Source organism: Rhinoraja longicauda, chromosome 40 (assembly GCF_053455715.1).
Source record: "Rhinoraja longicauda isolate Sanriku21f chromosome 40, sRhiLon1.1, whole genome shotgun sequence".
Lineage (NCBI taxonomy): Eukaryota > Metazoa > Chordata > Chondrichthyes > Rajiformes > Arhynchobatidae > Rhinoraja > Rhinoraja longicauda.
Window position 1 is genome coordinate 14,085,828 of NC_135992.1, and position 27,771 is coordinate 14,113,598.

Below are 27,771 nucleotides of genomic sequence, written 5' to 3' on the forward strand. Positions count from 1 at the left end.
GAGTTTCAAAGGGGGTTCAGGGGGGATGAATTGGGTGAATGGAGGGTGGAAGAGAGGGGGGGATAAGGGGGCTGGGGGATGGAGTGGGTGAGAAGAGGATAAGGGGGGATGAGGTGGGTTGTGTGTGGGGGGTGATGATAAGTGGACTTGAGGGGGTGTGGATGGAGCGGGTGATTATACTTTTTTATACTTCTAGTATTGTTATAAAGGTTTAATCTAATACCACCAAACCCTCCCAAAGTGTGGCAATTATCAGGTGGTGTCTCAAGGGAGCATTTTCATCAGTTTGCATCAGTACATTTTTAAACAAACCAAATGTCAGAACATTGCTCAATCCCAACAGAAATAATTTTGAAAAACTGCCCAATGTTACAAATGTATAGATGGACAGGTGCCCAAGAATGCAAATACATAATTTGTGCAAAGAACACATGTAGCATTAATAAAACTAGCCAATTAGTCCTGATGAGGTGCCACAGATGCTGAATTCCTACAATAGTCTGTTTTTTTCTCTCTAAATTACATCACCCACCTCTTGTGACTCCAACTGGCCACTGCATTTTAAGTTCATGAACAGAATTCAGCACTTCAATGTGCTAACATACTCTGGTTGATTGAGGAAAAGTGTATTTGAAGATCAAGACCTCACAGAGCACATACGCGTAGTCTACCAGACATCAGTGACCCTAGCTTTCCTAACTGCTTCTGTGACCTGGATTCCGCAGAGCAGACATTGCAAGCCATTGGAAAAATAGCACCAATATCGTGGAGGATGTGGTGTCATCTATTTTCATTAGTTATGGTCTGCATCAAGAGGTTGGGAATCCGGTTGCTGAGAAGTTCTGACCCCTAGGACCAGGAGTTTAGAGATGTATTACATCATAAGGTCAATCTTCCAAGTCATTTCTTCCTCAATAGAATTACAAATGACATTCTATGATCCTGTGTAGCATTGCATTAGAACTTTGTTTTAGAAATGTGACAATCATGGTTACATTTTGAAATCAAGAGTACTTTATGCTTGGTATTTTATTCAAATTATCTCTTGATTGATTGATCATTCTTTGATCATTCTTGCAGTTAAAATATTACCTTATCAGCAATTTGAATTAAGCAAAGATAAAATAATATTGAATTGAATTAAATTGAATGACCTTTATTGTCATTCAAAATAAATTGAACAAAAATCACTTGTCACGCAGCCACAACAGTACAGAATAAAAGACACAAGACACACAATTTTAACACAAACATCCATAATTAAGGGAAGTCTGAACTCCAGGAGGGATTGCTAACTGGAAATCACTCCCAAATATCCTTTCCTGTGCATTTTCTGGGTCTACGGAATTGTGTATGTAATACTTTTAATAAATTGGACAGGGTTTGTTAGTTTGTTCCCTGAATGACCAACAATTGTGCAGCAGTCACAGGAATTGCTTTGTCATTTGCTGACCTGCGGCATGCAGCTATATGGTAGGATACTAGTTATATGTATTATAATACATTTAATAAATGGAGTGGTGGTATGAGTGCATCCTTGGAAGCGATTTATCATTATCTGACACCATCTTGACCAAGTCGAAACAATATTTTTCACTTTATTACCTTAGATTGGATATGGACTCTGCTAAAAGCTGAAACTGGTATGTGCACGTGTGTTGAAGCATTTTCCTATCTGCAAAGACTACAATAGTTATAAGACAGCAACAAGGAGTTTCAAAATAACTTTTTTTGAAACACACTCTACATCAAAAACAGCACTTTCAATTTTTCTACTGCACAATTATTGAAATAATTAATGCAGCTCAGTGTAAAGTGAAATTATGTAGCTGGTCACTCAGCATCTGAAAGGAGATACATCAAAAATTGGCTGGGTGATAGGAAACGGTTGCAGTAGAAAGATTAAAACCATAATGTGGTAATAAACTAATAGATTATATATATAAAACTCACATACAAAATAAAATATGCATTTATGTATGTGTATATATGTATATATATATTTGGATTAAAATATTAGAGGATGATTGGTAAGTTTGTAGACGACATGAAAATGGTGGAGTTGTACATAGCAAAGATAGTTGTTTAAAGATACAGCAGGGCAGATTAACTGAAATTTTTAACTGAGTGGCGGCAGTTGCAATTTATACAGTGAGAGGTAATGTATTTTGGGAGGTCAATTTCTCTTGGGACATGTAGTAAATAGCAGGGATCTTAGGAGCGCTGGTACACAGAATGACCTTGGGATGCAAGTCTATAGCTCAGCTCCAGAAAACCATTTTGGTGTTTAGTTTAAATCAACAATTATATTTTTATATATAATTTTTTTGAGGTGTGGTCAGTGCCCAATATTTATTGCCTATCCCTAATTTTTCTTTGTGTCGGAAGGAACTGCAGATGCTGGTTTACACCAAAGATAAACACAAAAAGCTGGTACAAATCGAAGGTATCACAAAATGCTGGAGTAACTCAGCAGGTCAGGCAGCATCTAGGAGAGAGGGAATGGGTGACGTTTCGGGTTGGGTCTGAAGAAGGGTCTCGACCCGAAACGTCACCCATTCCCTCTCTCCTGGATGCTGCCTGACCTGCTGAGTTACTCCAGCATTTTGTGATACAAAAAGCTGTAGTCACTCAGCGGTTTAAGCAGCATCTCTGAAGAAAAAGAATAGGTGAAATTTTGGGTCGAGTTCAGTTTCTCCAGCCTTTTGTGCCTGATTTTTCTTTAACAGATTGTGGTGGGCTGCCTTTTTTAACAGCTGTCCAGGTGAATTTATCTCCACAGGTTTGGTGGTTTGAGAATTTGAACAATACATTTCCAAATCAGCATGTGAAGTTTTACAGAGAAGAACCTATAGGTGGTGGTATAATCATTAACCATTGTCCCTGGTGAGGAATTGGAGCTCCTGTCAGAGTAGCCTATACGAGTAGCTGCAGTAGATTTTGTAGGTGGTCCACCAGCAGTCGAGAGAATAAATATTGGTGTGGTCAAAGGATGTCCATTAGTCTGATGAAGGATCCCAACCCAAATCCATGGGGATGGCATCAAACAGGAAATTAGAAATGCGTGCAACAAAGGTAAAACAGTTATAATGGGTGACTTCAATCTACATATAGATTGGATGAATCAAATTGGCAGAGGTGCTGAGGAAGAGGATTTCTTGGAATGTATACGGGATAGTTTTCTAAACCAACATGTAGAGGAACCAACGAGAGAACAGGCTATTCTAGACTGGGTATTGAGTAATGAGGAAGGGTTAGTTAGCAGTCTTGATGTGCGTGGCCCCTTGGGCAAGAGTGACCATAATATGGTTGAGTTCTTTATTAGGATGGAGAGTGACATAGTTAATTCAGAAACAACGGTTCTGAACTTAAAGAAAGGTAACTGAGGGCATGAGACGTGAATTGGCCAAGATAGACTGGCAATTGATTTTTAAAGGGTTGACGGTGGATATGCAATGGAAGGCATTTAAAGACCGCATGGATGAACTACAACAATTGTTCATCCCAGTTTGGCAAAAGAATAAATCAGGGAAGGTAGTGCATCCGTGGCTAACAAGGGAGATTAGGGATAGTATCAAAACAAAAGATGAAGTGTACAAATTAGCAAGAAAAAGCAGCCTACCAGAGGACTGGGAGAAATTCAAAGTCCAGCAGAGGAGGACAAAGGGCTTAATTAGGAAAGGGAAAATAGATTATGAAAGAAAACTGGCAAGGAACATAAAAACTGACTGCAAAAGCTTTTATAGATATGTGAAGAGAAAAAGATTAGTTACAACAAATGTAGGTCCCTTGTAGTCAGAAACAGGTGAATTGATCATGGGGAACAAGGACATGGCAGACCAATTGAATAACTACTTTGGTTCTGTCTTCACTATGGAAGACATAAATAATCTGCCGGAAATAGCAGGGGACCGGGGGTCAAATGAGATGGAGGAACTGAGTGAAATCCAGGTTAGTCGGGAAGTGGTGTTAGGTAAATTGAATGGATTAAAGGCCGATAAATCCCCTGGGCCAGATAGGCTGCTGCTGCTTGTCGGCGCCGCCAACCGGCCGCCGAGCCATGCTGGCACGGTAGGGGGTTGTCCGCGCCGCCAACCGCGTTTGAGGCAGCAGTAATAATGTAACGCTCTCCAGGCGCTGTTGCCAGTGCAATGTGCTGTTGTTGAGGGGCTTGAGGTCTACCCCTTCACCAGGGGGGCGAGGACAGCGCAGTCGAAAATGACGTGCTGCGCTGTTTGCAACGATGCATGTTGGCATTGAACCGGCCGACCCCTGTGCGGAGCCGGTTCAGGGCGAACCACTCTTTGTGGGGCATGTCTGAGCTGGGTGGGGCAGTGGTGTTTGGTGCGTCAGTAAATTGAGGAGGTCACAATGTCTGTTCCCAGGAGGGGGGCGAGGAAGAAGGGGGGGGGGAGAGGAGTGGGGTGGGAGAGGAGGGGGGGGGGGGGAGAAGAGGAGGGGGGAGTTTTAGAGAGAGAGAGAGAGAAATAGATAGATAGTTAGACAGACAGATAGATAGACAGACAGACAGACTGATTGATTAGTATAAGAAAATAACTGCAGATGCTGGTACAAATCGATTTATTCACAAAATGCTGGAGTAACTCAGCAGGTCAGGCAGCATCTCTAGAGAGAGAAGGAATGGGTGATGTTTCTTCCTACCCATTCCTTCCCTCCAGAGATGCTGCCTGTGCCACTGAGTTACTGCAGCATTTTTGTGTCCATGAGCACCTTGTGTATCACTTTAGATCCTTGGAGACTCTGGGGACCACAGTCTACCTGCTTGCCCAGCCCAGTGCGCATGCGCGGCAGGGGCCAAGATGCCCCGCATTGGCGTCACGTCCGCCCCGCCTCGCGTCACAAGCGGCCTGTGACGCAACGTCCGGCAAGATGGTGGCGCCCACGGGCTGAGGTGAAACGCTGGAAGAATCTGGAAACGCCGAGAAGCTTCTGCGCGCCGGCAGCGGGAGGGCGGAGGGTGAGCGAGCGGGTGGGATGTGGGGGGGAGGGGTGGGTGTGTGTGGGGGGGGGGGGGAGTGGGGGTAGTGGGTGGGTGGGGGGGGGGGAGTGGGTGTGTGGGGGGGGAGGGGTGTGTGGGGGGGGGGGGGGTGGGTGTGTGGGGGGGGGGAGTGGTGTGGGGGGGAGGGGTGGGTGTGTGGGGGGGGAGGGGTGGGGGTGTGGGGAGGGTGGGGGTGTGGGGGGAGGGGTGGGTGTGTGGGGGGGAGGGGTGGGTGTGGGGGGGAGGGGTGGGGGTGTGGGGGGAGGGGTGTGTGTGTGGGGGGGTGGGGGTGAGTGGGGGGAGAGAGAGAGAGAGGGGGGTCACGCGAGGGAAGTGAAGAGGGGGGGGTGGAGAAGGAGGGTGTGCGAGGGATGAAGGAGAAGGGGAGAGGGGTTCAAGTCAAGTCAATTTTATTTGTACAGCACATTTAAACACAACCCACCCCACGTTGACCAAAGTGCTGTACATCTGATTAGGTACTAAGGAAAAAATGAAACATACAGTAGCACACAAACATAACAGCACATACAAAACAGTTCACAGCGCCTCCTCAATGGGCCTCAAACGCTAGGGAGTAGAAATAGGTTTTGAGCCTGGACTTAAAGGAGTCGATGGAGGGGGCAGTTCTGATGGGGAGAGGGATGCTGTTCCACAGTCTAGGAGCTGCAACCACAAAAGCGCGGTCACCCCTGAGCTTAAGCCTAGACCACGGGATAGTGAGTAGCCCCAAGTCGGCCGACCTGAGGGACCTGGAGTTAGAGAGGTGGGTTAGAAGATTTTTGATGTGGGGGGGGGGGGGGGGGGAGAATGTCCATTTAGGGCTTAGTATGTGAATAGGAGGAGCTTGAAGTCGATTCTGTACCGTACTGGGAGCCAGTAGAGAGAGGCCAGTATCGGGGTGATGTGGTCCCTTTTTACGGGTATCCGCCAGGAGTCTCGCTGCGGCGTTTTGGACCAGTTGCAGGCGGGACAGGGAAGATTGGCTGATCCCAGTGTATAGGGAGTTGCAGTAGTCTAGGCGGGAGGAAATGAAAGCGTGAATGATTTTTTCAGTGTCGTCGAATTGGAGGAAAGGTTTGATTTTAGCTATGGTACGAAGTTGGAAGAAGCTGGCTTTTACCACAGCGTTGACTTGCTTGTCAAACTTTAATGCAGAGTCAAATATCACGCCGAGGTTTTTGACATGCGGTTTGACTAGGCAGGATAGGCTTCCAAGACCGCCTGTTATCGATTTGATGGAGTTGGGGGAGGCCGAATAGGATGACCTCAGACTTGCACTCGTTTAATTGGAGGAAGTTCTGTGCCATCCAACATTTTATGTCCTCAAGGCAGTGTAAGAGGCTGTTTAAATTTGACTGGTTGTTGGGTTTCAGGGGGAGGTAAAGCTGAGTGTCATCGGCATAGCAGTGGAAAGAAATGCCGTGCCTTTAAATGATTTGGCCAAGGGGGAGCATGTATAGAGAGAAGAGAATGGGGGCCTAGGATGGAGCCTTGTGGAACTCCGCAGGAGAGGCTAGCTGGAGCAGAGGAATAAAGTACTGTACATCAGTTCAGGTACTAAGAATGAACATACAATGGCACACAAACATAACAGCACATACATAAACAGTTCACAGCGCCCCCTCAGAGGGCCTCAAACGATAGGTTTTGAGCCTGGACTTAAAGGAGTCGATGGAGGGGCCAGTTCTGATGGGGAGAGGGATGCTGTTCCACAGTCTAGGAGCTGCAACCGCAAAAGCGCGGTCACCCCTGAGCTTAAGCCTAGACCGCGGGATAGTCAGTAGCCCCAAGTCGGCCGACCCGGAGATAGAGTGGTGGGTTAGAAGATTTTTGATATGGGGGGAGGGGGCAAGCCCGTTTAGGGCTTTTTATGTGAATTGGAGGAGCTTGAAGTTGTTTATGTACCGTACTGGGAGCCAGTGGTGAGAAACCAGAATCGGGGTGATGTGGTCCCTTTTACGGGTACCCGTCAGGAGTCTCGCTGCGGCGTTTTGGACCAATTGCAGGCGGGACAGGGATGATTGGCTGATCCCAGTGTATAGGGAGTTGCAGTAGTCTAGGTGGGAGGAAATGAATGCGTGAATGATTTTTTCATCCAAGGGTTGGTGATAGGATGGAGGAGGTTGGAGGGTGTAGAGGGGTTGGGGAGGTGGGGGGGCAGGACGAGGTAGGGGATGATGGGGGAGGATGACGGAGTTGGGGAGTGTTGGGTATGGGAACCTGATTTAATATGACATGACTTGCGCGATTGTATGCACGCGCGAAGGAGACTTAAGATGGCACTAACATGAACGCAGGCTTTTTGAAGACTTGTGTGTGTCCGAGATTTATTCATAGTCCAATTACAGCATGGAATATACAACAATTTGGCGACGAGGATGGGATTCCTCTAACAGGATCAGATTGCGGTCACAAGCCTCTGATGGGACTGCTTGGAGACCACAAGCCGGCCAACCCGATGGCCTGTGCTCGCGTAGCAAGATGGCATATGATCCTGTCTGCCTACAGTTACCAGATAGTCCATCGAGAAGGCAAGAAATGCCAGAATGCAGATGCGTTGGGGCGCTTGCCCATCCACGACGAGGACTCTTCATGGAATCATCCGGAGCTCGCCGAGCTTGATGAAGCACCAGAGACACGCATCAACATGCTCACCGATCTGGACACACGCCCTGTTGATGCACAGGAAGTGAAGAGAGCCACCAAGAGGGACAGAGTTCTCTCCAAGGTAAAGAACCACATCAAGTGCAAGGAATCTTCCAGAAGAAGTAAAGCCCTTTGCCAGCAAGAAAGAAGAGCTGTCAGTGGAGGATGACATAATCCTGTGGGGACCACGAGTGGTAATCCCAGATAATCTGGAGATAAGGACTAGAATCCTTGAAGAACTTCATAGCACGCACCCTGGCATTGGGAAAATGAAGGCATTAGCAAGATCATACGTCTGGTGGCCAGGAATCAACAAAGAGTTGGAACAACAAGTGAGAAGTTGTCCAAGCTGTCAGCAGAGTCAGCATAGTCCTGTTGCAGCCCCAACCCATCCATGGGAGTTCCCTGAGAGACCGTGGAGTAGAATTCACTGTGACTATGCCAACCTCGACAATGAGGAGGTGCTGATTGTGGTCGATGCTCACAGCAAATGGATTGAAGCCATGCGGGTGAAACACGCAACAGCAGCAGCAACAGTGATTGCCCTGAGGCGGTTGTTTGCAACTCATGGGTTACCAGAAATGGTGGTCACAGACAACGGTACGCAGTTTGTGTCTGAAAAATTTGCCAAGTTCCTCAGCAGCAACAACAACTGCCACATTCAAACATCACCCAAGCACCCGTCCAGCAACGGACTAGCAGAAAGAGGGGTACTGACGGTGAAAGCAGGTGTGAATAACGGTAAAGGAACAGACCCGGAACTAAAGATCCAGAAGTTCTTGCTGACGTACCGAGTCACACCTCAAGGAACGACTGGAAAGTCACCCAGTGAACTGATGTTCAGAAGAAAGATCCGCACTGAACTTGACAATCTGCGACCCGATCTCAGCAAAACTGTTCGAAGGAAGCAAACCTCAATGAAACAGGCAGCAGATCGAGGAAGCAAGAAGCGAGTCTTTGATGTGAATGATCATGTCATGGTCAAGAACTTTATATCAGGTCCCATTTGGCTTTACGGAATGATAGCAGAAGTCATCAGTGAAGTCCTGTACCATGTAAAGTTGAGTGAGGGAAGTCGTTTTTCGTCATGTCAATGAAATGAGAGGGTCCTTGCCAAAAGGTGACGAACACACCCACTTCCAACAAAGAGAAGTGGTTCAACCAAACTATCCACTGATAGTTGGGCCAACTCCAACCGTAGGTGTAAATCCTGGAAGCACTTCAGAGAGGGACGAACATTTAATCCACCATGATAACACAACATCACAACCAGAGCCGGATATTTCAGAACACATGAATAATCCAACACAGACAGATAGACGCAGGTCTAATAGAATTACAAGAACACCTAAAAGATTTGAGGATTATGTTCTGTATAAGTGAACCTACGTATATACTAACAATGTATTGTGTATTTTGTTTGACACATGTTCGTATGATATGCAGGTCTGTTGGTTGATATTATGTGACGTTAGAAATGTAATTGTGTTACCTACCTCCAGGTAAAAGGGGGAGGGATGTGGGTATGGGAACCTGATTTAATATGAAAAGACTTAATATGAAATGACTTGTGCGATTGTACGCATGCGCAAAGGAGACTTAAGAATGCGCTAACATAAATACAGGCACGTTTGAATACTTGTGTGTGTCTGAGATTTATTCATAGTCCAATTACAGCATGAATATACAACAGGGAGGTAGGGGAGGATGAAGGAGTTGGGGGTTAGGGGAGGATGAAGGAGTTGGAGGGCAGGGGAGGATGAAGCAGTTGGGGGGGTAGGAGGGAGTAGGAGGAGGTAGGGAAAGGTGGGGGGAGGAGGAGATAGGGGAGGATGGAGGAGGTGGTGGGAGGATGGAGGAGGTGGTGGGAGGATGGAGGAGGTGGTGGGGTCGGGGGAGGTTGGAGGAGGTTAGGGGGAGGTGGTGGGGTAGGGGGAGGTTGGAGGAGGTTAGGGGGAGGTGGTGGGGTAGGGGGAGGTGGGGTGGGGCAGGAAGAGGTGGGGGAGGTAGGGGGCAGGAGGAGGTGGGGGGAGGTAGGGAGAGGTGGGGGGCAGGAGGAGATGGGGAGGATGGAGAAGGTAGGGAGAGGGTAGGGAGAGGTTGGCGGAGTTTGTGGGAGGTAGGGGGGGTGGGGGGTTTAGGGGGAGGATGGAGGAGATAGAGGGAGGTTGGTTTCTGGCGCAGTGAAGTAGCAACTACCACTGCCTCACTGCTGCCCTTGATACTTGATGAATAATATATATTTTCTTTTTCTTGTCTTCTCCAGATTGTAAGTCGTTTAAAATGGCAGAAGGAGGGCCTGAGAGAAATAAGCAACATTCGAATAACCTGCAGGGGCTGCTGAGGCTGGCAGTGGAGGCAGGATCAGTGGGGGACACAGCTCCAGAGCATCATCCCATGCAGGAGGAGGTAAGCATCACTCGTCGTGACCCCTCTCATCGGCCCAATCTTCAAATGCATTGTAAAGCCACACAGATCCAAAAAAAACAATGTGCAGGAAAGAACTGCAGATGCTGGTATAAATCGAAGGTAGACACAAAATGCTGGAGTAACTCAGCGGGTCAGGCAGCATCTCGGGAGAGAAGGAAAGGCCGCTTGTCCAAATAAACAATCTCGTGATCGGCGAAAGTAATAGGGGAGAACATGAGAAGCAAAATAAACCAGGTGCTGGAAACTAGAAATAGACTGCAATCAACCTTGCAGCAAGTCAGAAGCGACTTCTGTGAATGGAACTGAGATGTTAAAATCACAGACATGACTCCCCATGGGTGCTGCCTGACATGCTGAAGTTATCTGCTTTTAGGCTTAGTTCACACAGGCCCTTTGGCCATGCCGACAAAGATGCCCCATCTACACTAGTCCCACCTGCCAACATTTTGCCCACATATCTCTAAACCTTTCCTATCCATGTACCTGTCAAAATGTCTTTTAAACGCTGTTATCGTACTTACCTCAACTGGCTCCTCCGGCAGCTCACTCTATAAACCCACCACGCTCTGTGTGGAAATGTTGCCCTTCAGGTTCTCACTAAATCTTTCCCCACTCACTTTAAACCTATCAATGAATGATACTTTAAAAGACCTCTGGTTCTTGATGTTGTGATAGCAAATACTTTATTGCAACATCAGCAGCACAAATGCAAGATCTCTCTGCAAAACAAATACATCATTCCAATTTGACAGACATTCCTTCTTTAGATTTCATTGTCCAGTCTGAGAGGCCTGGACAGAGAGAATGTGGACGGATGTTTCCACCAGTGGGAGAGTTTTTTTTTTTAGATTTAGAGATACAGCGCAGAAACAGGCCCTTCGGCCCAACGAGTCCGTGCCGCCCAGCGATCCCCGCACATTAACACTATCCTACAAACACCAGGGACAATTTTTTTACATTTTTACCCAGTCAATTAACCTACATACCTGTACGTCTTTGGAGTGTGGGAGGAAACCGAAGATCTCGGAGAAAACCCACGCAGGTCACGGGGAGAACGTACAAACTCCCTACAGACGGCGCCTGTAGTCAGGATCGAGCCCGAGTCTCCGGCGCTGCATTCGCTGTAAGGCAGAAACTCTACTGCTGCGCCACCGTGCCGCCCTAGTTTAGGACCAGAGGGCACAGCCTCAATAAAATAATGTACCTTTCGAAAGGAGATGAGGAATTTCTTTAGTCATAGGGTGGTGAATCTGTGGAGCCGCCGTCAATGGATATTTTTAATAGACAATAGGTGCAGGAGGAGGCCATTCGGCCCTTCGAGCCAGCACCGCCATTCAATGTGATCATGGCTGATCATTCTCAATCAGTACTGACTCCGCTATCCTTAAGAGCTCTATCCAGCTCTCTCTTGAATGCATTCAGAGAATTGGCCTCCACTGCGTTCTGAGGCAGAGAATTCCACAGATTTACCACTCTCTGAAAAAGATTTTTCCTCATCTCAGTTCTAAATGACCTACCCCTTATTCTTAAACTGTGGCCCCTTGTTCTGGACTCCCCCAACATTGGGAACATGTTTCCTGCCTCTAACGTGTCCAACCCCTTAATAATCCTATACGTTTCGATAAGATCTCCTCTCATCCTTCTAAATTCCAGTGTATACAAGCCTGTATATAAGGCGGAGTTTGACAAATTCTTCATTATTATGACTAAAGACATTTCTCTTCATCTCCTTCCTAAAAGAACTTCCTTTAATTTTGAGGCTGTGCCCTCTAGTCCTAGACTCTCCCACTAGTGGAAACATCCTCTCCACACTATCCAAGCCCTTCACTGTTCTGTAAGTTTCAAAGAGGTCCCCTCCTCATTCTTCTAAACTCCAGCGAGTGCAGGCCCAGTGCGGACAAACGCTCCATTTCACGTGTAATTGACGACGGTTTAATGAACGTTCCTTTCTGTGTTCCCTCAGCGCAGGCAGTGGCTGCAGAATGCACTGTCGAATGTGTTTAACGGACATGTGGATGAAGTTAAACAACTCAAAGATTGTCTCCAGATCTTGAATGAAACTCCCGCGGATGATGCAGGCGAGGAGGAGAGACGCTGGAACGCCCTTGAAATGGTGGCAGATTTGTGTGAAAACCTTGACAATGCGAGAGGTAATGAATATTTTCTGTGAGGCTTTTTCTCCAGTGTCATTTCTCCTTTTTTTCCCGAAGTTAAACTTTTAAAAAACCCTCACATTTTTACAACTTCAGAACAATGGAAAGCACTTTGAAGTGGGTGCAAAGTCGCATCTCGTGTTCGTGAGTTGAAGGAGGGTCCCGATCCGAAACGTCAGCCATCCATCCTTTTTCTCCAGAGATGCTGCCTCGCCCGCTGAGTAACTCCAGCACTTTATGTCTATCTTCGGTATAAACCAGCATCTGCAGTTCCTTCCTAAGCTTTTAGTGTTGTTACTTTTGGATCATATATTAGCCAGAAGACATGGGAGCAGAATTAGGCCATTCTCCCCCTCATCCCTGACACCCGCACTAATCAAGAATATCAGACTCCACCATTAAAATATATCCACTGACTTGGCCTCCACAGCCTTCTCTGGCACTGAATTGCACAGATTCACCACCCTCTGACTAAAGAAATTCCTCCTCGTCTTTCTAAAGGTACGTCCTTTTATCTTGAGGCTGTGCCCTCTGGTCCTAGACTCTCCCACTAGTGGAAACATTCTCTCCACATCCACGCTATCCTGTGTTTCACTAGTCGGTAAGTTTTAATGAAGCTCCCCTTGTAAATGAATGAAGTAAAACTGTCCAAGTTGCCTCTCAGTTGTTGTGGGGGTTCCGGTGAGTGTCCTTGTGGATAGAGACCACGCACATCCTGTGGGGGGGGGAGCTTCTACTTGGGTTGGATTTCCTTGGGTTTTGGTTTGGAGATGTTTCCACTTGGTTCTTGTGTTTTGCTCATGACTCCAGCATCTTTAGTTTAGTTTATAGATATACCGCGGAAACAGGTCCTTCGGCCCACCGAATCTGCACCGACCAGCGATCCCTGCACATTAACACTATCCTACATATACTAGGGACAATTTACCTACGTACCTGTACGTGTTTGGAGTGTGGGAGGAAAGTGAAGATCTCGGAGAAAACCCACGCAGTCGGGATAGAACCCGGGTCTCCGGCGCTGCAAGGCAGCCACCATTGCCACCCCAAATCTGCAGCCCCCCCCCCCCCCCATGTCTCCGAATCAACGCCGTTGATGCGATCTGTGCTTTACTTAGATTTCTGCAAGGTGTCCGGCATGCAGCAAGTGATGGACAACTTCCTGGCGTGCGAGGACGCCGGTCTGCGATGGCGCACAGCGCACCTTATCGGGACGTGCAGCCAAAACAACCCCTTTGTGCAGGAGCACGTGCTGCAGCTGGGGACCATGCCCAAACTGCTGGAGATGCTCAACAACGACAACAGCGACCTGGTGCGAATCAAGGCGCTCTTCGCCGTGTCGTGTGAGTACCGCTGCCCACGCACGACGGGGGGGGGAAGTGTAAGATGCCGAGGGAGACCTGCTGTGCGACTAGGCTTGTATACACTGGAATTTAGAAGGATGAGAGGGGATCTTATCGAAACGTAGAAGATTATTAAGGGGTGGGACACGTTAGAGGCAGGAAACATGTTCCCAATGTTGGGGGAGTCCAGAACCAGGGGCCACAGTTTAAGAATAAGGGGTAGGCCATTTAGAACAGAGATGAGGAAAAACGTTTTCAGTCAGAGAGTTGTGAATCTGTGGAATTCTCTGCCTCAGAAGGCAGGGGAGGCCAATTCTCTGAATGCATTCAAGAGAGAGCTAAGTAGAGCTCTTAAGCATAGCGGAGTCAGGGGGTATGGGGAGAAGGCAGGAACGGGGTACTGATTGAGAATAATCAGCCATGATCACATTGAATGGCGGTGCTGGCTCGAAGGGCCGAATGGCCTCCTCCTGCACCTATTGTCTACATGTCGCCCCCAATATCGCAGGCTGCTCCCGGGCAAGGAACGGACTCTGTTTGCACAGGCATCTTTAAGTCGATTTGAGTTTAGTTTAGAGATACAGCGTGGAAACAGGGCCTTCGGCCCACCAAGTCCGCACCGACCAGCGATCTTCGCACACTAATACCATCCTGCACACACTGGTGACAATTTTACATTCATACCAAGCCAATCAACCTACAAACCTGCACATCTTTGCAGTGCGGGAGGAAACCGAAGCACCTGTAACAAACCCACGGGGAGAACGTACAAACTCCGTACAGACAGCCCCCTTAGTCAGGATGGAACCCGGGTCTCTGGCAATGTAAGGCATCAACTCTACCGCTGTGCCACCCTACTGTAACTCGGAAAATCGCTCTATCCTAACCATACCTCCGTGGTATTGTACCGAACGGCATCAAAAGCAATGTGATAAGAAAGAAGAGTGGCGCAGCGGGTAGAGCTGCTGCCTCACAGCGCCGGAGACCCGAGTTCGATCCTGACTACTGGTGCTGTCTGTGCGGAGTTTGCACGTTCTCCCCGTGACTGCGTTGGTTTTCTCCGGGTGCTCCGGTTTCCAACCACATTCCAAAGACGTGCAGGTTTGTAGGTTAATTGGCTTGGTATAAATGTTAAAATCTGTAGTGTTACCGTGCGGGGATCGCTGGTTGACGCGGACTTAGTGGTACTGGTGCCAGTAATAAATGCAAGCTGTGCAACCAGCGGCGGCTATAACGGGTGTGTGTGTGTGCACTGTGCAGTTGTTGTTATCCGTCCTCCCTCTCTGCCCCGCAGGTCTGGTGCGTGAGCAGGAGGCCGGGCTGCAGGAGTTTGTCCACCACGACGGCTTCTCGGTGCTGATGCGGGCCATGCAGAGCAGCGTGGACAAGCTGAAGGTGAAGGCTGCGTTCCTGCTGCAGAACCTGCTCATCAGCAGCCCCGAGCACAAAGGTCAGACTCTGCCGCAGCCGCGCAGGGCAGGGGCGGCGGAGATCGTGCAGGGCTGGGGCGGCAGCTCGGGGCAGGGGTGGCGGAGATCGTGCAGGGCAGGGGCTTCAGCTCAGGGCAGGGGTGGTGGAGATCGTGCAGGGCAGGGGCTTCAGCTCAGGGCAGGGGCAATGGAGATCGTGCAGGGCAGGCAGCTCGGGGCAGGGGAAGCAGTTAGAGAAATCAATATCCATACCGCTGGATTGCAAGGTTCTTGATTAGTAAAGGGAATTAAAGGTTATGGGAAAAAGGCAGGAGAATGGGGTTGCGAGGGAAAAAATAGATCAGCCGTGATTGAGTAGCAGAGCAGGCACGGTAGGCCGAATGGCCCTAATCTGTTCCTACGTCTTATTGCCATACGGGGCTGACAGAGGCCTATGCGACCCAGGGAGTGTTCAAACAGCTTTCCCGGCTTTATTGGAACCCATCTCAGATGTCTTCACTGAGGAGGATACAAACAATCTCCCAGATGTTCTAGTGGCCAGAGATCCTAGGGTGACAGAGGAACTGGAGGAAATCCACGTTAGGCAGGAAAAAGTTTTGGGTAGACTAATGGGACTCAAGGCTGATAAATCCCCAGGGCCTGATGGTCTGCATCCCAGGGTGCTTAAGGAGGTGGCTCTAGAAATTGTGGACGCATTAGTAATGATTTTCCAATGTTCTATAGATTCCGGGTCAGTTCCTGTGGATTGTTGGGGGAGTCCAGAACCAGGGGCCACAGTTTAAGAATAAGGGGTAGGCCATTTAGAACAGAGATGAGGAAAAACTTTTTTAGTCAGAGAGTTGTGAATCTGTGGAATTCTCTGCCTCAGAGGGCAGTGGAGGCCAATTCTCTGAATACATTCAAGAGGGATCTAGATGGAGCTCTTAATGATAGCGGAGTCAGGGCGTATGGGGAGAATGCAGGAACGGGGTACTGATTGAGAATGATCAGCCATGATCACATTGAATGGCGGTGCTGGCTCGAAGGGCCGAATGGCCTACTCCTGCACCTATTGTCTATTGTCTATAACAAGATTCTTTTATCTTTAATCTCTGATCAAGATAATACCCTTTTAGCAGACATGGTCACAAGGTGGTCATTTAAATCTGCGGTGAGCACTAATTTCTTCTGGTACACTGTGTTGAACCTCTGTGATTCTCTACCCTGGAGAGTTATGCAGACTAGATAGAGTCTGTGACAAGCGAAACAGGCCCTTCGGCCCAGCTCATCCGTGCTGACTAAGCTGCCCCATCTAAGCTCATCCCATTTGCCCAAGTTTGGCTCATATCCCTCGAAACCTTTCCTAATCTCTGTTCCTTTCAAATGTTGTTATTGTCCCTGCCTCAACTACCTCCTCTGGTCGCTCATTCCATCCACTGACCACTTCCTGCATGAAGATATTGCCCCTCAGTGTCCTATTATCTCTGTCCTCTCTCACCTTAAACCTATGTCCTCTCGTTCTTGATTCTCTGACATGGAGCCCAGGCCCTCGATTCCAGGCAACGTCCTTATAAATCTTCTCTACAATCTTTCCAGATTAATGACATTCGTTCAAAAGCGGGGTGACCAAAGAGGAGGCCGGTAAACTCCAAATGCGGCCCCACCAGCGTCTGTCTGTAACACCCCGTCCCGCGAGCACGGGATGGGACGATGTTGTCCGAACCTGTGCCAACGTGCTGTGATTGGGTTTTAACTGTTTTTCATTTCTCCTGTTTCATTCCCCTTCACTGCTGAAGGTGAGGACTCGTGCACGGCTGCAGTTCCACACAAGCTGAATATCCCCAGTAAGTATTGGCAGGCTATTCTATCACAGGGGCTTTGCACCTTAGCTTGCTCCTGCCCTTATGTGTCATCTATGTTCACTTTGCAACAGGGTTCCTCAACGCAGGTCAGATTAGATTGGATTAGGTTAGAGAAATCTAGTTTAGTTTAGGGATACGGCGCGGAAACAGGCCCTTCGTCCTGCCGAGTCCGCACCGACCAGCGATCCCCTTTCACACTAACACTACCCTACACACACCATGGACAATTTACATTTATACCAAGCCAATTAACCTACAAACAAGTGCGTATTTGGAGTGTGGGAGGAAACCGAAGATCTCGGAGAAAACCCACTTCTGTACAAACTCCATACAGACAGCACCCGTAGTCAGGATCAAGGCAGCAACTCTACCGCTGTACCACCATGCCACCCCAGAATATAATCAATGGGCCTCTTTTAACCCTTTATAAGACCTGCTGAAGTGAATTATTACTCTCCAAATGATGCCGTCTGACCCACTGATTTACTCCAGCACTAGGTTTTTTTTCCTTAAGATTCCAGCCTCTTGTATCTCCAGCTTCAACAAAATGATTGTACTAACCTTTCAGGAGCAGAGATGAGATTTAAATATTCGTATGATGTTTGCACTGAAGTGTAGGAAAATAACAGCAGATGCTGGTACAAATCGAAGGTATCACAAATGCCAGCATTTTGCACTGAAGTGGTACTTGTAGGATCACTGAATTCTCAATGATTTAAGTCCAGTTTTAAAACGTTTTATTCAAGCACAATGGTTATTTGACTTCAGAGCAAAGCATTAACATATCTGCCGACCTTAACTAAAAACTGAACATATCATAACTAGCAAAGCAAAGAAACTATGGAGGCATTCCCTAATAGTCTGAAGAAGGGTCTCGACCCGAAACGTCACCCATTCCTTCTCTCCAGAGATGCTGCCCATCCCGCTGAGTTACTCCGGCGTTTTGTGTCTACCTTCGAAAGAAACTACGGAACTGTAACTACACAGGTGGTGGCCTGGACATGACTAAGAAACAAAAGACACTCAACTAACACCTTTACAGGTCGCGACCCTTCTTCTTGACCCAAAACCTCACCCATTCCTTCTCTCCAGAGATCCTGTCTGACCCGCTGAGTTACTCCGGCATTTTGTGCTCACCTCTCTGTGCTTCACAGAGGCACGGCTTTTGCAGCCCCCTGCCTTATCAGAAACAACAATCCTGGGATTCTCACACCTTGTCATGTGCAAGCTCGCACAGCACTGCTGCTAAATATGGGGGTCTCTGGAAGAACTGCAGATCAAAATCACATTTTTATTGATGCTTGTTGCACCAAAGTGAACTTGTTGATGTGCAAAGTGAACTTAGATGAGAGTTGCACTGTGATTTTTTTTTGCCTGGAGTTTTCTTCCTTTTGGGTTATTGAGAGAAAGGTTTAAGCAAGACTTTTCTTTCCTCTCAACCCCGTCCCTCTATGGTTAGACGTTGACTGGGGGGTCTCGGGGTAAAGGCAATGTTGGGTCTGTGGTTGTAGAATAGCCTGCCAATGCTTGGTCTGGGATAATGTCTGTGCACTTAGAGATAAGGGTGGGGGGGGGGGGGGGGGAAGCTGAGCTGTGTGGAACTGTAGCCCAGCCAATGTCCATAATGGGAAGGGCCAGGAAAGCAGTTGAGAAGAAAAACCAGTGAGGAACATTGAAGCAGAGGGCACCTGCCAGGTCAGATTCTCCCTGCTCCGAGCAGGCCAGATGACTGTCACTGGACAGAAGTGCCGGAGTAACTCAGCGGCTCAGGCAGCGTCTCTAGAACACGGATAGGTGACGTTTCGGGGTCAGGACCCTTGAAGATCGTCAGAACGTCCCGACCCGAAATGTCTGAAGAACGATCCCGACCCAAAACGTAGGCCCCCCTATCCACATCCTCCAGAGATGCTGCCTGACCCGCTGAGTTACTCCGGCACTTTGCGTCTTTGCTACTTTTTTGTTGTTGTAAACCGGCATCTGCAGTTCCTTGTTTGTACATGTGACTGTCAGGCAGGGACAGAGCCCTGTGGGAAAGTGTGCAAGGTGTTCCGCTTGAAAGGCAAGGCTTGTAAATGCATGTTATTGTCTTGGTCGTCCCAACACTAAAGAGTTTGCCCTCTCTCCCTTCTGCAGAGGTCCTGGTCTCCATGGGGATGGTACAGCAGTTGGTGGCACTGCTAGAGACAGAGCACGACGCCTTTCACGAGCATGTCCTGGGAGCGCTCTGCAGGTGCGTGCAGTGGTTTGCTTCTTGTTGCCTGGAGCAGGTACAGTGAAATACCGGCAGGCGCTGGTTTACACCGAGGATAGACACAAAATGCTGGAGTAACTCAGCGGGACAGGCGGTGTCTCTGGGGAGAAGGAATGGGTGACGTTTCAGGTCGAGACTCTTCTTCAGACCAGTCAGGGGAGGGGGAAGCGAAGGATGTAGACAGTGATGTAGATATAGAACAAACGAATGAAAGATATGCAAAATATCCATCTCTGGAGAGAAAGAATGGGTGACGTTTCGGGTCAAGACCCTTCTTCAGACCACTAGTTTTCACCGAACAAACAGCTAACAATGGCCTGTTTCCTTTATCATCCTTACTTTTTTTTGCATATCTTTCATTCGTTGTTCTTTATCTCTCCACATCATCGTCTATATGTGTCATCTCCCTTATCCCTAACCAGTCTGAGGAAGGGTCTCGACCTGAAACGTCACCCATTCCTTCTCTCCGGAGATGCTGCCTGTCCCGCTGAGTTACTCCAGCTTTTTTGTACATTTTTTGCACACAGATCAGCAAGACCTTCCCCGTACGTAAGCACAATCCCCCGGTCAGTGGGGAATGTCCATAACAGCCCACTGAGGCCGTGTGCAAGAGGCCAGCTGCAGCCGTTCACACAGACCCACAGCAGGTGTCACCTCCATTTTGGTCCTCCCGCGACCCGATGTCCCTTCTGTACACATGGCCCCCCTGCAGCCCTTTTCAATCGAGTCAAACCCCAGTACAATAGGTAGAGCAAAGGGGAAGATACAGAGTGCAGAATATAGTTCTCAGCATTGTAGCGCACCAGTTCCAGAGACAAAGTCCAATGTCCGCAATGGGGTAGAGGTGAATCAGACAGTACCCGGGCTTATGGAAGGGCCGCTCAGAAGCCTGATAACAGAGGGAACGAAGCTGTTCCTGTGTCTGGTGGTGCACGCTTTCAAGTTTCTGCACCTTCTGCCGGACGAGAGTGTGGAGGGGAACAGATTGAATGATTGGAGTCTTTATATAAGAAAATAACTGCAGATGCTGGTGCAAATCGAAGGTATTTATTCACAAAATGCTGGAGTAACTCAGCAGGTCAGGCAGCATCTCGGGAGAGAAGGAATGGGTGACGTTTCGGGTCGAGACCCTTCTTCAGACTGATGTCAGGGGGGCGGGACAAAGGAAGGATATAGGTGGAGACAGGAAGATAGAGGGAGATCTGGGAAGGGGGAGGGGAAGAGAGGGACAGAGGAACTATCTAAAGTTGGAGAAGTCGATGTTCATACCACTGGGCTGCAGGCTGCCCAGGCGAAATATGAGGTGCTGTTCCTCCAATTTCAGGTGGGCCTCACTATGGCACTGGAGGAGGCCCAAGACAGACTGGGAATGGGAGGGGGAGTTGAAGTGCTCGGCCACCGGGAGATCAGTTTGGCCAACGCGGACCGAGCGCAGGTGTTGAGCGAAGCGATCGCCGAGCCTGCGCTTGGTTTCGCCGATGTAAATAAGTTGACATCTAGAGCAGCGGATGCAATAGATGAGGTTGGAGGAGGTGCAGGTGAACCTTTGTCTCACCTGGAAAGACTGTTTGGGTCCTTGGATGGAGTTGAGGGGGGAGGTATGTAGTTTGCCTTCCTGTGGGTCGCGGGAAGTGTGGATGAAGTCGATGGTGGGGAGTCTGGTCTGTGCAATGGACTGGGCTCCATCCACAACTCTCTGCGTCGTCTTGCAGTCTTGGGCAGAGCTGTTGCCAAGCCCAGCCGTGATGCATCCCGACAGCCTGCTCCATTGCTTTCATTTGGTGGTGCGGTGCCGGCAGTGGGAAGGGTTGGCTGCGTACAATACGGGACGGTGAATCATGACGTCTACCTTCTCCCTGCAGCCTCGTGACCAATTTCCCTCGTGGAGTCAAGCAGTGTCAAGAGCCTGAGCTGGGTCTGGAGGAGATTCTAATTGAGAGATCGAGGACGCTGAAAGACCAAGAGGAATTCCAGGTGCTTAATTAGTTTAGTTTATAGATACAGCACGGAAACAGGCCCTTCGGCCCACCGGGACCGCGCCGACCAGCGTTCCCCGCACACTACCACTACCTTACAAACACTAAGGGACAATTTACACATACACCAAGCCAATTAACCTACAGACCTGTACGTCTATGGAGTGTGGTAGGAAACCGAAGATCTCAGAGAAAACTCACGGGGAGAACGTACAAACTCTGTACAGGCAGCACCCGTACTGGGGATGGAACCCGGGGCTCCAGCGCTGCAAGTGCTCTAAGGCAGTAACTCTACCGCTGCGCCACCGTGCCGGCCCGGGTCCATAGTTTCACTTCTGACTTTGTTGTTCCCTTTTGAATTGGAAATGGTCCCTTCTGGATTTTGTCTAAACTTTCTAGACAACGATCATGCCTTTAAAAATAAAACCGGCAAAGGTTTACGCTGACACGGGGTATTGAAGCGGTTTGCCGCGGGGATTAAGTTGGTGGGTGAGGAAGGAGAGTTGCGTCATTGAGACCAGGGAGGGAACAGTGGGCAGTTCACAACCGGCACAGTGGGTGCAGCCAAATGCAGCTGCGTTTATGGCCGTCAGTCACCAACACCCAGCCTGGTGCCAATAGACAATAGACAATAGACAATAGGTGCAGGAGTAGGCCATTCAGCCCTTCGAGCCAGCACCGCCATTCAATGCGATCATGGCTGATCACTATCAATCAGTACCCCGTTCCTGCCTTCTCCCCATACCCCCTCACTCCGCTATCCTTAAGAGCTCTATCCAGCTCTCTCTTGAAAGCATCCAACGAACTGGCCTCCACTGCCTTCTGAGGCAGAGAATTCCACACCTTCACCACCCTCTGACTGAAAAAGTTCTTCCTCATCTCCGTTCTAAATGGCCTACCCCTTATTCTCAAACTGTGGCCCCTTGTTCTGGACTCCCCCAACATTGGGAACATGTTATCTGCCTCTAATGTGTCCAATCCCCTAATTATCTTATATGTTTCAATAAGATCCCCCCTCATCCTTCTAAATTCCAGTGTATACAAGCCCAATCGCTCCAGCCTTTCAACATACGACAGTCCCGCCATTCCGGGAATTAATCTAGTGAACCTACGCTGCACGCCCTCCATAGCAAGAATATCCTTCCTCAAATTTGGAGACCAAAACTGCACACAGTACTCCAGGTGCGGTCTCACCAGGGCCCGGTACAACTGTACAAGGACCTCTTTGCTCCTATACTCAACTCCTCTTGTTACGAAGGCCAACATTCCATTGGCTTTCTTCACTGCCTGCTGAACCTGCATGCTTCCTTTCATTGACTGATGCACTAGGACACCCAGATCTCGTTGAACTCCCCCTCCTCCTAACTTGACACCATTCAGATAATAATCTGCCTTTCTATTCTTACTTCCAAAATGAATAACCTCACACTTATCTACATTAAACTGCATCTGCCATGTATCCGCCCACTCACACAACCTGTCCAGGTCACCCTGCAGCCTTATTGCATCTTCCTCACAATTCACACTACCCCCCAACTTAGTATCATCTGCAAATTTGATAATGGTACTTTTAATCCCTTCGTCTAAGTCATTAATGTATATCGTAAATAGCTGGGGTCCCAGCACCGAACCTTGCGGTACCCCACTGGTCACTGCCTGCCATTCCGAAAGGGACCCATTTATCCCCACTCTTTGCCAGAACGGGAAGCTGGAGAGAACCCTGGCATTATTCTGCTCAACCTAATTCACGTGCAGGATTTAGTATAGTTTAGAGATACAGCGCGGAAACAGGCCCTTTCGGCCCACCGGGTCCGCGCCGCCCAGCGATCCTCGCACACTAACACTATCCTACACCCACTAGGGACAATTTTTACATTTACCAAGCCAATTAACCTACAAACCTGCATGTCTTTGGAGTGTGGGAGGAAACCGAAGATCTCGGAGAAAACCCACGCGGGTCTCGGGGAGAACGTACAAACTCCGTACAGACAGCACCCGTAGCCGGGATCGACCCCGGGTCTCCAGCGCTGTAAGGCAAAGGATTGATCCGTGATATTATCCAGTCGGCTGATCTCTGCAGCGCGGTGGAATATTTTTATTTATTCACAGTGCGCGTGTTGTTAGTTTATCGTCCCAAACCTAGCTGACCCTGAACTAAACGGGTTAGTGCAGGTTGAAACACTCCAGTCTGTCACAGAGTGCTGGAGTAACTCGGCGGGTCAGGCAGCATCCCTGGAGAACGTGGATAGGTGACGTTTCTTTCCATTTCGGGTCGGAACCCGTGGGATCTGACCGATGCCGGAGCACGGAAACTCCAGGCAAAGGAATTATCCTCTGATCATCTTACTCTGAATAAGGAGATCTGTTCTTGTTACAGACTTACAGAGCATGGACGTAGTGGGAGTGTCTAGACCACAGACAGACCATGGCCTCAGAATAAAAGGACGTATCTTTAGAAAGGAGATGAGGAATTTCTTTAGTCAGAAGGTGGTGAATCTGTGGAATTCTTTGCCACAGACAGCTGTGGAGGCCAAGTCCGTGGATATTTTTAAGGCAGAGATAGACAGATTCTTGATTAGTGCGGGTGTCAGCGGTTATGGGTAGAAGGCAGGAGAATGGGGTTGAGAAGGAAAGATAGATCATCCACGTGTAGGAAGGAACTGCAGATGCTGGTTTAAACCGAAGATAAGACACAAAATGCTGGAGTAACTCTGGGACAGGCAGTATCTCTGGAGAGAAGGAATGGGTATCATTTTGGGTCGGAACCCTTCTTCAGTCTCACGAACACTAGAAGCGACTACATTTCAAAACTAAGTCCTAGTCTGAAGAAGGGTCTCGACCCGAAATGTCACCCATTCCTTCTCTCCAGAGATGCTGCCTGTCCCGCTGCGTTGCTCCAGCATTTTGTGTCCAGCTCCGATAGATCAGCCACGATTGAGTGGCAGAGTAGACTTGATGGGGCCGAATGGTCCAATTCTCCTGGAACGTTTGAACGTGAAGTTTCCAAGAGCTCTCTGCAACTTCGGTTTCTGTAAATCCCAGGGATTGCAACTGTGGCATTGGTTGATGAATTTGTGCAAAAAGAGGGGTGACGAAAGGTTTCTCCGTTGACTACGTGGGTTTCCTCCCACATCCCAGACATGGCTAATAGGCCGTGTGTGTTGGGCAGCGTTTCTCAACCAGGGTTCCCCGTGTCCCTGGGGGTCCACGAGAGGTCACTAGGGGTCCCGAGAGAAATAGTGATAAATAGGCTAGTCATATGGAAATACATTTTTGAGTCATTTTTGTGTTTAATTTCACAATAAACTTGAGAAAAACGTATGTTATTTTTTTGCTTAAACCAGTTATCAAAAAAATCTATTGTTTTTTTGCCTTATGAACTTTAAGTTTATGAAAGAGAATGGAAGAGATTAATGAAGATAGATAATAATTTTTTACGTAGGGGTTTCCTGAGACATGAAAATTATTTCAAGGGTTCTGCAAGGGTAAGAATTTTGAGAAACACTGGTGTAGGGAATGGGACATGGAACTAGTGTGAAAGGATGACCGATGGGTCAGCATGGGCTTGGTGGGCCGAAGAGCCTGTTTCCGTGCTGTGTCTTTTAATTAAAAAAAGTAGCACTTCTGGCCATTTTAGTATATAAAGGGAATTTTCTCTTTTCGAGCACCTGCAGTACTTCAAAGCGCCTGACGGTGGTGCTGCTGTGCACACAATATGAACTACAGTATCATTCTTTCTTGGCTCGATCGTTCCATCTCCCTCTGTAAAGTGAACGTGCACGTTACTGTTTGAGGGTTGCATCTTGTTGCATGACTCATGCCGCACATTTACAACATGTCAAGGGTTCGATCCCGACCACGGGGGCTGTCTGTACGGAGTTTGTACGTTCTCCCCGTGACCTACTCTGGTTTTCTCCGAGATCTTCGGTTTCCTCCCACACTCCAAAGACGTGCGGGTTTGTAGGTAAATTGGCTTGGTCTAAGTGTAAATTGTCCCTAGTGTGTGTGTGTGTAGGATAGTGTTAATGTGCGGGGATCGCTGGTCGGTGCGGACTCGGTGGGCCGAAGGGCCTGTTTCCGTCCGCGCTGCTTCCGTAAGCTAAAAAAACTAAACTAACTTAGCTTTAGTCTTCTGCCACCCATCGCTGTGCTCTATCAAAGACCATAACCAACCAGTGTAAAGCCCCCTCACATCACAGTAAGAAAGACGTGCGAAGGAAGGAATTGCAGATGCTAGTTCATACCGTAGATACACACAAAAGCCTGGGGTAACTTGGCGGCTCAGGCAGCATCTCTGGTGACAAGGAATAGGTGACGTTTCGGGTTGAGATCCTTCTATCACAGTAAGAAAGACCATGGCTGATTCTTTAACCCGTCTACTTTCCCGTCTGGACTGCCAGTTTCCCACATATTTATCCACCTTGGATATCTTTCATCAACTAAGTAGCCACAGAAATATATAAGCCGACCCTTCTCCCTTTCTGCATTCCCCCCCCACCTGGACCACCCTATTTCTCCCCTTCCGCCTCCACATTCCATCCTCTGGCTTCACACTTCAATCCTTTTGTCTCATACCTGCAGTCTTTTCATCTCATATCATATCATATCATATCATATATCATATATATACAGCCGGAAACAGGCCTTTTCGTCCCTCCAAGTCCGTGCCGCCCAGCGATCCCCGTACATTAACACTATCCTGCACCCACTAGGGACATTTTTTACATTTACCCAGCCAATTAACCTACATACCTGTACGTCTTTGGAGTGTGGGAGGAAACCGAAGTTCTCGGAGTAAACCCACGCAGGTCACGGGGAGAACGTACAAACTCCTTACAGTGCAGCACCCGTAGTCAGGATCGAACCTGAGTCTCCGGCGCTGCATTCGCTGTAAAGCAGCAACTCTACCGCTGCGCTACCGTGCCGCCCTCTGGCCTTTTCCAACTGAAGGGTCCTGACCCAAAACGTCACCTATCCACGTTCTCCGCAGATACTGGCTGACCCGCTGAGTTACTCCAGTATTGTGACCACTGGAGGTACTGTGTGGAACAGCCGTATCGTCTCATCCATCGCCTTCTACAGAAGGAGAAGGGAGTGTTTAATTTAAATATACAGCACTGGAGCAGGCCCTTCGCTCGGTATATTTAAACTAAACACACACTTGGGACAATTTACAATTTTACCGAAGCCGATTAACCTACAAACCTGTTAGTATTTGGAGAGTGGGAGGAAACCGGAGCCCCGCGGGGAAAACCCACGCAGGTACAAACTGTGTACAGGCGGCGCTCGCGGTCAGGATGGAACCCGGGTCTGTGGCGCCCGTGCGTAGTAACTCCACCGCTGTGTCACCACGTGGAGTGGAGGGGAGAGATCTCGCGGTGAGGGAAATGAGTAAGTCATGAGTCCCGTGTAATTTTGCTGTTGATGAATTTCAGGAGGAGTTGGAGTTCTGTGAACAGCTGCTGCACGCTTGCTTCAGCCAACCAGACGAGAGCGGGATGGATCGGTGATGCAAGAGGTCGTCCCCGCCAAGATTGCTTACGTCGCCATGTTGGAAAGAATTTACCCAGTTTCTCTCTCTCTCTCCCTCTCTCTCTCTGTCTGGCGGATTCCCACTGTTGTGAATTGCAAGGCTGTGGAAGCTCGGTGCATTTTGAAACAGCTCATATATATATTGCACTTATTGGGGGAAAAAAAGACTGTTTATCAAACATTTATTTCAATCTTTTAATCTTGACCCTAAACGTCGCATCCAGTCACCCAGTCACACTCTCCATGAGTCAGAGAGTGATGCAGCGTGGAAACAGGCCTACCTGCCCACATGTCCCAGCTACGCTAGTCCCACCCGCGTTTGGTCCACATCCCTCCAAACCTGTCCTATCCATGTACCTGTCTTACCTGTTTCTTAAACGCTGGGCTAGTCCCTGCCTCGTCGACCTCCTCTGGCAGCTTGTTCCGTACACCCACCACCCTCTGTGAAAAAGGCACCCCTCAGATTCCTATTAAATCTTTTCCCCCTTCACCTTAAACCTGTGTCCTCTGGACTGTTTCCCAGTGACTTAATTCTAATGGTGATGTGACGACCGTCTACAATCTGGGTCCCGCGCAGTTTGCAATTTGTCACTCGCCGTTCTCCATCTCTTTCTCTGTGCTTCCGTTATCTTTTCTGGATTAAGCCCCAGAAGTGGAACCGGAGATTTGTATTGGGATGTCATTTTTAAAATGTCGCTCGATTAAAATGGAACCCACTGCGGCATCAGTCTCCACAGCCCCTGGTCATTGTCCCCAGGCTCGTGAGGACCCTGCTGTTTATTCCCGATTAACAACCTGTGCTAATCCCCCTGCTTCCCGAACTAAGATACAACCCTGGGTGGGTGGTCCAAGGCAGGGAGCTGCCGGGATCTTTGTGGCCTTGGCAGGTCGCGCGCGCTGTGAATTTCCTTCTGGCCTGAGCTGCTCATGGAAGCAATTAGTCTAAAGAAAATTAACTTTGGGTGATAGGAGTGGGGAACTATCAAGCATGTTATGTTGGGGGAAAAAACTGCAGGTGCGCTGTTAAATCGCAGGTAGACACAAAATGCTGGAGTAACTCAGCGGGTCAGGCAGCATCTCTGGAGAGAAGGAATGGGTGACGTTTCGGGTCAAGACCCTTCAGGCATCAGTCTGAAGAAGGGTCTCGACCCGAAACGTCACCCATTCCTTCTC

At 48.6% G+C, this 27,771-nt stretch overlaps 1 protein-coding gene across 2 annotated transcripts; it reads left to right on the forward strand.

The window, feature by feature from the left end:
- Nucleotides 1–4,869: 4,869 nt before the first annotated feature.
- hspbp1 (HSPA (heat shock 70kDa) binding protein, cytoplasmic cochaperone 1) lies at nt 4,870–27,692 on the forward strand. Of its 2 annotated transcripts, XM_078430374.1 has the most exons (9): nt 4,870–4,978; nt 9,912–10,054; nt 12,039–12,225; nt 13,344–13,568; nt 14,863–15,018; nt 16,774–16,821; nt 18,973–19,069; nt 20,953–21,064; nt 26,502–27,692. In XM_078430374.1, the coding sequence occupies exons 2-9, from the start codon at nt 9,929–9,931 to the stop codon at nt 26,574–26,576; spliced, it is 1,026 nt and encodes a 341-aa protein (XP_078286500.1). In that variant the 5' UTR covers nt 4,870–4,978; nt 9,912–9,928; the 3' UTR covers nt 26,577–27,692. The 2 variants fall into 2 exon arrangements, with proteins under 2 accessions (XP_078286500.1, XP_078286501.1); XM_078430375.1 differs by lacking the exon at nt 16,774–16,821.
- Nucleotides 27,693–27,771: the final 79 nt, after the last annotated feature.

Coding starts and splice junctions, on each gene's coding strand:
- hspbp1 (XM_078430374.1), top strand. CDS start 9,929: ATGGCAGAAGGAGGGCCTGAGAGAAATAAGCAACATTCGAATAACCTG. Junction 12,226..13,343: donor AAACCTTGACAATGCGAGAG/GTAATGAATATT, acceptor TGCTTTACTTAG/ATTTCTGCAAGGTGTCCGGC. Junction 21,065..26,501: donor AAGACCAAGAGGAATTCCAG/GTGCTTAATTAG, acceptor GATGAATTTCAG/GAGGAGTTGGAGTTCTGTGA.